We start from the raw sequence: 14,250 nt of genomic DNA, 5'->3' as shown, positions 1-14,250 counted from the left end.
ATAATTCCAATGATATTGCACATAATTCCAAAGATATTGTAAATAATTCCAAAGATATTGTAAATAATTCCAAAGGTATTATATAAAATTCCAAAGATATTTTAAATTATTCCAAAAATATTGAATATAATTCCATAGATATAATATAATTCTAAAGATCTCGTATATAATTCCAAAAATTAAACAAGTAAAATAAAAAAAAAAATAAAAAAAAATATAGTAATATTAAGTTAAACAAGTAAGTAAGTTAAGTTGAAAATTAAACATTTTCGAGGTGTCTTATATCTCGATATAACTTATTTAAAAAACTGTTTTTAAATTGTGTTTGTATTATGAAAATAGTGTAAAATATTTGTGTACAAAAATAAAATAGTCTTTTCAATTTTTGTAATTAACTTTCCTAATTAACAATATAGTTTTTTATTGGAACTATTTTGGGAGAAAAAAAATGACTCAGAACCTTCAAATAGGACGTTGTAAAAATAGACTCAGATTCTACAAATATATACTACTTATAGTGTTCAATATTTGATTATGAACTCGAAGAAAACTATAAAAGATTTACAAATTAATATGAATATAAATAACTATTACGTTTTCGGTAGTCAATATATTTTGCTTGCAGTTCGAAAAATTATTGCTAGGTAAGCAATAAAGTGGAAAATTATGTAAACTACAGTGTAAGTACTCAACGGAGACTTAAAAACGTATTGATGTTTCACTTTGCCGTCGATGGTCAGATAATATATTTTAGTACACAGAAGTCAGTTGATTTGATTGAATACTGTAAGAACATTAATTTTTATTTTTTATCACTGTCTTTTCTTACATTGATAATTTTAAAAATAGTATCCCAGTTTTCTACACTTGAACATTCAACATACCATACTATTCATGCACACCTGTCAATATGATATATTGCTATTGTCCTTATTTAGATTAATTTAGAATAATTAACAATTTTGTATATTATTTGTAAAATTATTCCTGTGAATAATAATTTTACTATTAAATAACTAATGTCAAAATTGAAATAACTACAAAAATACATACAAAATTATATTAAATAAAGATTGGAAAATAAAAAATTATTCCGGTTTGGTTAATTCAGGTGTTTTAAAAAAAAAAAATCATTCGGGTTATATGGGTTTTGGGTGTTTGATTTTTTGAGGGTTTTTAGGGGTGTTACGGGTTCAGGTTAATTTGGGTGCAAAGCCCTGTTTGTAAGTATACAATATTAAAAACAATTTTCATTTGAGATAGGTTTCCGCATTGTTAAGAGCCCTATTACAGTTTTCACTGTATAATATATTTACATGCACAAAGTTTTCTCAGAACAACTAAAATATTGATCATTCCCAAAACAATTTTATTTGATTGGTAGTTCATTTGACATATTATATTTGATTTTGTTTCAAACTGTCGAATCCTACCCCATTGGTACCTACTCTACTACTTATTGATGTCGAATCAAAGTCATAAGATTCAACATTTTTAACGTTATGAATTATAAATAATTGACAACATCACGTATATGTATGACCAGAGCTGTATTTAAGATTTCTCCGCCCCGGGGCAACAACATTTTACTGCCCTTATTCTCTAAATCATAAAACCGAAAATAAGTGTCTTCAACTATTTATTAAAAAACAGCTCGCAATTCGTTTTCTCCATTTCAGTACACTACCTATTACACAATATTTGTAATTAATATAAAATCCAAAATAATAACTGAGTTATAATAATATAAATAAAATTATAGAAAATTGTATTTTATAAGACTGATGGTAGTACCCTAAAATAATTTAGTACTTTTCGGTCTGAATGTCACATCTCCATATAAATCAAGATTGAATCAACACATTTATCTCAATAAAATACTCTTAAATAAATATAAATTTTTTATGTTACTAAATAATATAAATGATTTTATAGTACAACCTTTATTTTTTATATAATTTTATTTATTCAAAAAAAAAATAAATATTATGAAAAAAAATTGATTTAGTTTTATTTAGAATCACCGTAAAAATATTGCCGCCCTTTTAAATATTTCAAGGGGGCTATTGCCTTTCCGAACCACCCCTTAAGTACAGCCCTGTATATGACTATGTGTATATTATAATTATGAATACAATTTAAATAATGTAAGCGTGCTGTGATGTACATGCAATAAGATGAAGTCATATCGGATTATAAAATGTACTTAGTCCTAATAAATAAATCATTACAATTTACTCCGATGAGTGATTTCGTTTGAAATCAAATACATACACATACACATGAGCGCACAAACAAAGTATTAAAAGGATATTTAATCGATCACGCCAGTGTACTGTATTAAGTGCACTGTAATACCTATAGATATAGGTTTAAACAGCCGAATCACGATATTTTTTTAATCGGTAATGTAAACGAGACCTTATAATCGGTTTTTATGGCGAAAAAGCTGATGTCGCCACGACAAGCCCATTATGTATTTTGTTAACCGTTGTATAAATATTGTACGAACCGTGGTAAGATTACTTGTCGTCGATGTTGTTAGATACGCACGTGGGCATGAGAAATAAATATTTCCACGATGAAAAAAAAATTGCACCGTAAAACAGTTGGTATTGAATTTAACCGTTAACGTCTTTGGCCTTGCTGGGGTTTTTAAAAACATAAAGTTTAGGGGCCCTTTCAGAAACAAAAGTACAATTATTATTTCACATTACCTACTGATTTACAAATTATAATAAACATTTGGAATTCGAAACAAAACTTTTAGACCTATTTTACCTATTTCTTCAAAAACGTAACAACGATATTGTTTTATCACGAATATTGCTTAAAATTACTTTTAAATTATAACTTATTACTTAAACCTAACTACTAACCTGACAATCAGATATTTAGTTGTGATAGGCTACGCCAATATTTTCTAATGCAAAGATGTGAATCATATTTTTCGGAGCCTCCGTCGGTTGGGGGAGGGGCTCGGGGCTCGGGATCGTGTCCCACGTGTCTTTAGGGTAAATATAGCATTGGTTACCGATAGGATTATAATAACGAATGGTGTTCAAGTCTCTTGCGCTGAGGTATTTTTCAAAATCGCTGTACGTTTTACAATTAATTTATATGTCTCTGCTTTTTCATTTTTTTCGATGCTTTCATTACGCAATAAATAATAAATCACCCATAAACCTACCAGATATCAATACTCGTTTCAAAATTATTTAACATGCATCGTACTTGTATATTACGAAGGAACCGAGAAAAATACAATAAAGGATACTTAATTGTACTATTAATAAATCGTGTTGGAAGCTTTGCGCGTGTTTGAATAATACCTCTTCCGACGCGACCGACGGCGCGCGGCGGCGGGCTCGCGTATTCCACTTGTACTGTGTATATATAAGATGAATAATTAATCTACACCTTGGATAGGTACCTGATCACAGGGTATTAATCTAACGAGATAAGACCTTGGTTGGCAGTAAGTTTCAATTTGCATACCAGTTGCTCGATAATAAATCCTAAGCCCCTAAACGGCAATTCATTTCACGTTTAGAATCGAGTTGGCCGCTAACGAACGGAATGGAAAACGCATTTCGAATTCAGGGGACGCAGCAACGATGTATAATAATATATAGCACAACGATATAAGTTTTTTTTTTATTTTACTTCCACCAGATACGCGTACACATATAGTTAAGCTCGTTGCGAGCACGTACCCCAGCAGATTCACCTGTACGAATATTATCTGCGCGCATTACACACATGCGTTATTATAATATAATTATTTTTGCTATTTTACTAGGCATTTATTTATTTATTCTTTTGCTCTACCTGCACCGCCAGTTCTCCTAGGTCGGAAGACTGGGCGGTTGTTCCTTGACTCTTGGTACGGTCGATTTATCTTTTTGTGGATAAAGGAAGCTTGTTAGAGCGGCAAAGGCCGTGCCGCTGCGTGCGGTTAGATTAAAACGGACAAAGGACTACGGGGCAAGGATAGAGGGAAAAGGGGAGGAACGAATAGTGTGTATAGAGAGAAATTCGGAAATTGGCTTGTTAAAAGTTGCCATGTCGTCGTTGTCGATTTATATGTCTACAATGTATATATGTATATACACAATGGAATCGCTAAACCAGGTTTCAGTTTTCCCCTCGAGGGCCAGCAACTGCTATGAAACCGATGAACCACGAAAGAGAAAATATTTGATGAACCGTTTGAACGGCAATATATGTATAGGATGTAAACGGATGCAGCAACTCGGAATGGAATAAACCATCACGTATGATATTATTATGTTCATATATATGAACAAGTCTAGAAATGCGTAGAATTTTAAAATAAAATGAAATATTGAATGTGCAACGATAATAACAATGTTGTAGGAAATGCGAACAAAATTTGTCGCAAATCGATTCGATGTTGTGTACACGTTTTCCTTTGTTTTACGTGTACTTTATGTTGCGTATTTTATGTGTATACCGCATCAATACTGTTAACAGTACACTCAAAAGATTTGTACACGCGACTGTGGTACCACGTTACGGTATGGTAATATTACATTTATACCGTTGCGGTACTTAAATATTATGTTCGGATCAGATCAGGAAATCTTCAGCTATATTATCTTAATGAAATGTATCCAGTGGCGCTGTGGAAGAACTAATGGGCTCTGAAGTCCCCCGCCTTAAATTGCCCATATTTGTTAATATTCGTTTTTATAATTATCCCCGATCTTAAATCCACAGTTATATCTGTGCAAATAAAAGTGCTTAAAATGTGTATCGTATATTTATCTGACTACTACAACTCACAACTATAATCTATAGACATCTATAGTTAACACCGGACCGATTGTATCAACAGTCAAAACGTCGTTAGGTACCAACAATTAAGTTATACAGCAATTTTCAAAAACTTCACCTAAGTTACTACAGTAAATAGATTGAACAAAATAAAAATTTATACTATTGCTATTTCTTTTATAACTATATTTTTTCGTTGGTTATTTTAGTTAATTAAGAACTAAAAAAACACCTTTATTTTTCAAACTAAATCTTTTGACAGTTGAGTAATTACTTATTTTAAAGCTCCCCACCATTGAAAAATCGTGCGTCTGCTACTGAATATATCACATATTTTCCGTCAAGAACGTTTGTAAAGTACTCAGGACTTAAATGAACAAGACAAAATATGCAAATATATATAGACGTATATATATATATACACTTGTATAAATATATATTAATTTCCTCGTATATATATACACACGTGATATTGCAGTTTGTATACGACGCGAAACAACGCGTAACAATATCGTCGTACAATGCAAATCGTTTATTTGGATGTACGAAAATTAAATGACCCCGCACCATGGAGCTTCTCGGGTAATAATTCGCAGTTCACACCGACAACAATGCTCTGAATAATAACAAAGATTTATATTCTGACACTGCGTGGACGGGAATAGTATTATTGTTATACTTTTTCGTTTACCCGTACGTACGGCGTTATCGCGTCGTTCACGCGCGTCTGCAGCAGGACCAATACTCGGGATGGCGTTCGATTAAAATGCTGCGAGCCTGTAACTCCCATTGTTGTCCAAGACGGCGAACATTCGAAAGAGAGAAATCGTTGCTTTTTACTGCCGGCTCCTGGGATGCGTGAAACCCGGCCGTTCGAGACCGATTATTATCGCTATTATTATTATTATTATTATTATTATTACTAATATTATTATTATCATCATCATCATCATCATCATCATCATCATTATTATTATTATTATTACGATTATTGCGGTGTGCATAATTTCAAAACATTCGGAACACCGTTGCAGAATGCGTGTGGTGTACATGTTGGATGGAGCAAAATAATTTTTGTTCCGGGGTGCAGTGAAGGGTGGAGGGATGGCTGAATTATTTAAGATATTGTTTTTAGGATTTATGGACGGCAGAAAGATTATGGACTTTCAGGTCGTAAACATAAGATTGATGTGCATCCTTAAGCATAAAATAACACCATGTTTAACAAGTATGGCATTCAAATAAGATATTTTTCTTGTAACTTACCGTGATCACATGAACATAGTTTGTTTAACAAATTTACTACACATATTTTGTACAAAAATAGCAATAATACAAAACTTTTTAAATTACTCGATAGTGATAGCAATGTTATAACTACTCAATATTATAAGAAAAATATTTAGTTTAATAGTTCAAATAAAAAATTACGAATTATGAAATATTTAGTAAACATAAAAATACTTACATTTCAGAATTTAAACGCAATAGATTATATTACAGATAGGTACATGTGTTGTCTGCTTATCGATTTCGAATAAGTAACCATTTTCTCGCAGTATAAACACATGATGTATAGATTTCGATTCTTAATTATTTTGGAATTTGTTTTAAAAGTAAATCGAATATGCATATTTCATCAAAGTTACAAACCCATGAACCTTATAGAAATAGAAATTTATTCTTACTAATTATTTAATAGTTCTAATATTTAGTAAGATAACTCGGATAGTATAGATATACACCGAAAAGTATACTAGCAAAAAAAAATCTTAATATAATACATATGATTATTTGAATGCATTAAACTAGTAGCTTTCATATTATGTTGTTTGGAATATTTAAAATTTTATCACCCAAATAAAATGAAAGATTCAAAGAGGCGACTACTAATAAAAATTAAATATACATACATTTGAAAAATAAAATGTTATTAAAAACCTAAATTCTATTTTCATGAATAGACCGTCAATTTTCAGTTTTTTTACAGCTTTAAATTCTAAAAAATAAAAATGCAGATTTAACATAATTTCTTTTAACACTTTTCTAAAATATCAGTAAAGAAAAAAAATATGAGTAATTTGAATCAGATTTTTATATATATGATGTGTGTGAAGTTTTATTTTATAGTACATTTTTCAAATAGGCGTTGTTAAATAAGTGAAATATTTGATGTGTTATTCTTCTTAAAATAATTTTTAACTTACTTTATACAGTAGTTTAAGTTATTTTGTTCAGAAATACATATTGTATTAAATTAAAAATGCTCAATAATAATAATATAAAAAATAAACGGATAAAATATTTTCTCACTTTAAATTCACAGTTCTTTCTCTTCAAATATATATTTATGTTATTGTGTATACTGCTCAGTAAATGAAAAATTATTTTTAACCAAATATTATTTAATATTCTTGGAACAATTTTAAGATAGAAATGACGTTGAACGTATGAAACGTTTATTTCCATGGACCGCTGTGAACTTAATTCACATTCGTCGTAACATAAATAATATAGTTATTTTTTAACGAATAATTTCGTCAATAATTAATATCAAAACAACATACCTTAAGTATCCTAATACCTTGAGTTATGAGAACATATATTAAACTTAAACAGTTACTATACGGATGGATAGAATATTGTCCGTAATAGCAATTATGTTAAACCGTGATTTAATTTATTCATTTTTTTTTTTAATTTTAGATATACGACATTGGCTAAAATGGTAGACACCGATCCAGGCAGTCTGTTCATCGTCGGTTCGTTTAATAAACGTACTGATCCGGATTTCAAAGTGAGTAATGTTCTCAGTGTATTATTGAGCAATAAGCATTCTATACAATATATTAACTGTTGGGCAGTAAGTATACTCTCATTTATTTACATATTTACGCCCTAGGTGTTTGTCTGTAAATTCAAATTTTTTTTCGACATTAACATATTATATGTAAGCTTTCCGAGTTGTGTACCAACACAATGGAACAGTATTAGCACTACTCTTGTATGTATTTTTTATTATTTTTTTTTTTTTTTTTTTTGAAAAGAAACATGCAGTTTTTTCTTATTTTATCAAAACAAAAGAATAGGTTTAACGAAATTCTGACCCTAATGGAAATCATGGAAATAAGCATGACATCGGAAGCTGGGGAATTGACAAAAAAAAAAGTTTTTTCCTAAAAACAAAGAAGTTTTCTTAGATGAATAATGTTTTGGGGATAAAAATCTATAAAATAGCTTAAGATCACGAAAACGTTAAGGAAGAGGATTGATGAACTTTTTTTTTCTTTTTTTCGTTTCCCTACATGAGCACTCAAAACTTTTCAAAACACATTCCTTAACAATGTTTTGGAAATTGAACCACTGCATGGATAATTCTATACTTTGTCCGCCGTCAAATCTACACGGAAATGATGTTCATTTTATTTGTTTCCTTTATCTAGCCGTATTACTAATGATGAGCACGGAAAATAATTTCTTTTATTATTTATATGTAATATGTGAAAACACATGAAAACATTCCTACAGTATTATCTCGCACGTTATACATATTTAATTTGTCAAAACTGTGTTTTCAGCTATGTACCTGAACAGTGCAGAGAATGCGTATATTTAATGTAACTATAATGTAAAAACAACGTGAAAATATGCACGAATATATAACGTCGATTATGAAAATTTATTGTTTTTTTTTTTGGTCGTCAATTCGTTAGTCCGGCTTGTGACACGTCTTACGCATTTTTCATCAAATCACTTTACACCTCGTAATATCTTTAACAAGAACGCACTTAGAATTTTTATTTTTATTTTTATACGTAAACTTGACATTATTTTGAAAGTTTTTAAATTGTATTATTATCAAAAGCGTGCTTGCATCATAATATTGTAGTTAAACAATGTAAAATAAATAATTTAGACCTGTAATCGTTATTGTACAGTAAAATATGGAAACGTTTGACCATCAATAACTTTTTTTTTTTTTTGGTTTTCGGTCATTGAGAACATTTTGCCAAACAAATTTCTCTCCATCCATCTCTATCTTCCACCGCTACTTTCCATGGATTTTCTGATTCGATACTTCCCGCGTCATTTTCACTCAATCTTCCTAACGTAAACGTGGTCTTCCAAGAAGTCTCTTACCGACTAGGTCCTTTTCAATTGTTGTTCTGATAACAAATATATATATAGATCGTACTCTCCGCTATACAGTTCTTTTCTTGATTTCATTTGCGACGTTTGAGCTTTGAAACAGTTCCTCAAGTTCTTTATCATGACGTTCACGCCATTCTTTTGTGTATGTATGCCAAGGGCTTACCCAGGGGGGGGTTTTCAGGTCCGGACCTCCCCTCCATTGAAATTTCTACATACTCAACAATTTAATAGTAAATAGTATAATAATAGAATATAGTGTATTTTAATTTCACATTGTCTTCAATATATAAAATCTATAGATTATATAATATACCTATTATGTATAAACCATACTACAGTATATTAACTGGTATTGAGTTAAACTATAATTATTATTAGAGAACACATAAAAGATAAATATTGGACCCCTTCCCCCCCATAAAAAATCCCTGGGTATGCTCCTGATGTATGCTGACGCTTAGGCCATAGATTGATGACCAACAATTATTAAAGTACCCAATGCTATTTTCAATAATTATTAATATTGGTCAACTGGTAAAATTACAGAAAAAGTAAAATGAAAACAATAAAGAACAAAAGCAATAGGAATATTATTAAAACTGAAACATAATATCCAAACAATAAATGCTCACATGATAAGGGTCAATTTTTTCGAGCTTTCATTATAAGTGGCTAGTATTTGGACGAATACATACGACATGGTTCAACATTGATTCACATATAGAATTTTCGTAAATATTTAAAAAATATGTATCAATATCGTACGTACGTACGAGAGGTATCTCTCGTATAGAGGTTTCGCATCATATATGTATTTATAATGATCCAACTTCTATAAAATTGTATATATTTTTAAAAGATTAACTTCAGATCACCTGTATCAGGGATTGATGCATCGAATGGGGCATAAAAAATTAAGTTTTTATTTTAGTTTTTGTAGATAAATTAAAGACAGACGACGGAAACGTATGAGATTAAATTTTTACTCGTATTTAAATTTATTTAAGACCGATATCGATATTGATTCTTACGGGGATGCTAGTGACATTAATTGATGTTTTTTTTCTTATTATTTTCACTGACTTCACACAATAATGTTGTTGTTAAGCAAGAACTTCTTTTTGGTTTTGTGTTGTACTGTTTATGCTTACGTATTCTATATCAGCGGTTCTCAAACTGTGTGATCATTTTCTAAGGACACCGCGGTCTACGTTTCATAACAAATAGTTTAAAATGTATAAAATTATTTTTTCCTTATTGTTTTCTTAAAAACTTTATAGTAAATAATGTAATATTTTCTATTGTATATTCAGATATTCTCATTTTAACCTTATTATATTTTTATATAATAATTATAATCATAATAACAATAATTTTTATTTATTTATTTTTTAAGTTTAAAAATGCATTAATTTATACATGAATTAAATTTTAATAAAATTAATAAAATTGATGATCAATAAGTTTTTTTTTTTTGTTCTGTCTTAAATGTTATTCATAGCTGGGTGCCGTGGCTAAATTGGGTCCAAAAAAAGGCACCGCTGAAATAAAAGTTTGGGAACCGCTGTTCTATATGATACTGTGCGAGTGTAACTACGAATTTACTAGTTGGTAATATCCCGTTGCTATAATTTTCGGCAATACAGAGACACACAAATTGAAGTACAATGTTTTAATAATCCTACGATCACGGGAAAGATTTTTATAAAATATTATAAATAAGTATTTGGACATGACCGTTACGAGAAGTGCACTGGTTTAAGCCAATTTATAACATTAATTATTTCTTAATACTGAACATCCTTCACTACCACTGAGAAAACTCATTCTCTAATTAATAACAATACGATGAAGAATGTAATGTTTTAGACAAAAATGTTCTGTTAATATCTTAATTTTAAAATAATACCTTACGAGCATCACAATCTTCAAATGTTCGATGAGTTTCAAAATTAAAGATTCTATTTGGAGACGAATTTCACAGTGAGAATAAACTTGTCATAAAAAAAAAAAAAAGCCAATGATCAAAATCTACAATGCCGGCTGGTCTCAGAATTTTTTATACAAAATAAGTATGATAAAAGTTGTCTAGCCATATATTTTATCTTTACATATTTAATATGTTAAATAAAACGTTTCAATTAAAGGGTTACGCGTTCATACATTCTCGTGGTTGCAAGACATTTTTATGTATAAAAAGTAATGAGAAGTAACATTGTGTCGCACAAATGCAATGGTCGATTAATTTTTTTTGTAAAAGCAGAAAATTTTTTATATTTTTTCCCCCGGCAATTTCGTCGGAGTACAAATTTAAGAAAAAAAAAAAAAAAAACTCAAATATTAAAAACGGTTGGTATGGTTTATCGAATTGTTATTCGGTGACTGTTTCATCACGAACAGTGTTCAACAAGACTTACGCTCATTATACGGAATAATAATGCAATCGCCGCCCAAAGGAATCGCTAAAAATCAATAAAGAGTGTACGAATATTCGATACAACTATTTTATTTTATTCCTTCCTTCCCCCACACGATGACGGTTATGATTTGTAATGATTACTCGATTTGCGAGACTTATGTCGATAACAGTATCATCAATTTCTATAGCTTACTGTAACGCGATCTGTTGTAAAGTTATGCTTGTCGGGAAAAAGCGAAAAGCGGAAAAGGATCGCGTCGGAGATATAGGTACCCATGTCGTAGTGACGTCGCGTGGACGTAATACAACAATTTTTTTAAATCCGGCTTTGCCAAACGTGGTGTACATCCCTTACATTGTGTTTTATACCACGGTCGAGATGATGTACTAATATACGTATACGTAACACCAAAATGGTGACGAATTTTTCGACGCAAACGAGTAGCGGCGGGTGAAAGGATACGCGAAAGGAATGCTGCGCAAAACCCGTATCAAACGCCTATTTATCCTCTCGTATACACACCACGTGTCCTATGTTTTATTATATTATTTTTATTATTTTTTTTTTCGATCGTGTTCCTTCGCGGTCCACCGAATCCGGTTAGATCCACCGAATAAACGCGAGCGTTTACTCACGTCGTGCCCGCAACACGTGCGCACGTGGGTGGGCCCGTCGGGCGGGTCGATGTACGCATGGTGCCGTACCTGGGTACGCGTATCGTGTTCGCAGCACAAACAGGGGTGGCATTAGAACACCGGAACGCGTTTTTTACCCCTTCCCCTCCGTCCGTTTTCCAATAAAAAAAAAAAAAAAAACATTTTTCACCGCATACCTTCCGTTATTACATCGCATATGCACACGTATTTGTTTTTCTGTCCCGCCTTCTACGGCGTAAACGATCCGTTCGACCGGAGAAACGTACGTGAAAAGTTATGAGAAATGCGCTCTCTTAACGTTGTTTTTTCTTGCCCCCCGAGCACCGTCGATCTGTCATCGTGACGAGGGCTCGCGTGACGTTCCACTCGACCGCCGACCCCTATCCTCGCCCGCGTCACCCTCTAAAAGCCGTAAAACGGATGGATCTGTGATTTTTCAAGTATAACATACACCGTATACGTATAGATGTGTGCGTGCGTCGCCGACACGTGGTTTCCGACATCGTTCATTTCGCTGGGTGGAACATCGACGTGTTCGTTTCGCGCAAAAGTCAGACGTTTGTTTGGTTCGGTTTGAATTTTACGACCACGGAAACATGTGGTTAGGTAAACTGATACGTTTATTATTTATTTATTTGTTGCGTGAAGTGCGTTTCGAGTTTTTCGACAAAAACCTAGGTGGCGCATGTTACACGCACGAAACGCAACGCGCTCCTATTGACACTTAACAGAAATCCCTCGTCGGGCCGGAATCAGCGCCGGCGTACCTACTCGTCGACGTCCAATGCGAATCCATTAAAAAAATTTAAAAAACGCCCTCCTACGTCTCGAAAATTCGACGCGTGTAACGTATCCGTCGTCGACTTGGTTTTGTTTTCGACGTCTACGAGAGAAATGCCGTTCGCGTGTTCGCACTTACGTTGCACGGGAAGAATATTACGTATTTCGCCGCGTACCGATCGACTCATACCGGAAGCGGATCCCTGCGGAAAACTAATATTTACACCTCACGGGCTTGGAAATATTGTTGTTTAACTTTAAATGATCCACAATCCATTTCAAACACTCGTGGTTTGGTTATTTTTTTAATTTAATTTTTATTTTTTCCACCAACAGTGCCCATTGGCTCGGTTTCTCCACCCGTTGCCCTTATAGTAAGATTATGGAATGCCGTTCATGTCATTACAGCAGATGAAGAAGGCCCAACTAAATAAACAAATAATATATATATATATATATATATATATATATATATATATATATATGCATTTATATAACAGCATTAAAAATATCCCAGGAAATACTTTCACAATGGAATATATTAAAAGTTAATCGAACTTCTCGAGGATTATCAACTTAAAAATAACATTTCTGAAAAGAATTCGGTGTTTTATTTTAAACCTCAGCACTAGCATAAAATCGATTTTTATTTGAGTCTTTTGCTCCTGATTCAAATAAAAATCGAAATACGATAATACAACAGTCTTTTGCTCCTGATTGTTGTATTATCGTATTTCACTACTGTTAAAACACCATGATTATTCGTAAATCATAATTTCAATCACATGTGTAAAATAGCACAAAAAAAAAAAAAAAAACAAAAAAATGGCTTTTGTTAAACACGGGGGTTTTATTGAATAAATCTCATTCAATGACTATTGCTGAAAAATGTGATGACTGACAGGATTGACGAGATTAGATGGGATACACTTGTAATGTTTTCGAAAAAGTATAAATATTTTTTTACCTCAATTATTTACTAAAATTCCGGAATTATTTATTTATTATTTATATTATTTATGTATATTTACCCCTTCGATTGCGCGTGCATTACCACACGAGTTTGAAGTGTAAGTTATAAATTACATTTATACACATTGTATAAATGTTGCATATATTTTGAAGCATGAAGTGACTTGAAGTAGATTATCGTATTTAACATGAATGTTTTATAAACTTGTCAAATCCTTCAATTTCATAAGACCGAAATAAAAACACATTTTCGGAGAAGAAAACAAAATCACCCGCATTCTTCAAAATTGTATTATAATTTTTTTGTTCGGGTAAATGATTTCAGTTGAATACTTATTTGTTCACTGCACAATTTTTATAATAATAACTTCAATGTTTCACAATTGTATATTTTAGCACATACCAAATTTTAATCGAAATAGAAAGTTTAAAAATTACTTTACCAAACATATTATAACGTATACTAATTT

The 14,250-nt window shown here is 31.5% G+C and overlaps 1 protein-coding gene across 1 annotated transcript in view; it reads left to right on the top strand.

Moving 5' to 3' along the window:
- LOC112685944 overlaps positions 1-14,250 on the top strand; it is a 67,867-nt gene that overhangs the window by 36,741 nt on the left and 16,876 nt on the right. Inside the window, exon 3 of the mRNA XM_025558018.1 lies at positions 7,507-7,597. Within this exon, the coding sequence (XP_025413803.1) occupies positions 7,507-7,597 (91 nt within the window). The remainder of the gene's footprint in view (positions 1-7,506; positions 7,598-14,250) is intronic.

The sequence above is a fragment of the Sipha flava genome, unplaced genomic scaffold (assembly GCF_003268045.1).
Source record: "Sipha flava isolate LNK unplaced genomic scaffold, YSA_version1 299_pilon_pilon, whole genome shotgun sequence".
Classification (NCBI taxonomy): domain Eukaryota; kingdom Metazoa; phylum Arthropoda; class Insecta; order Hemiptera; family Aphididae; genus Sipha; species Sipha flava.
This window is presented reverse-complemented; position numbering and strand designations above follow the sequence as displayed.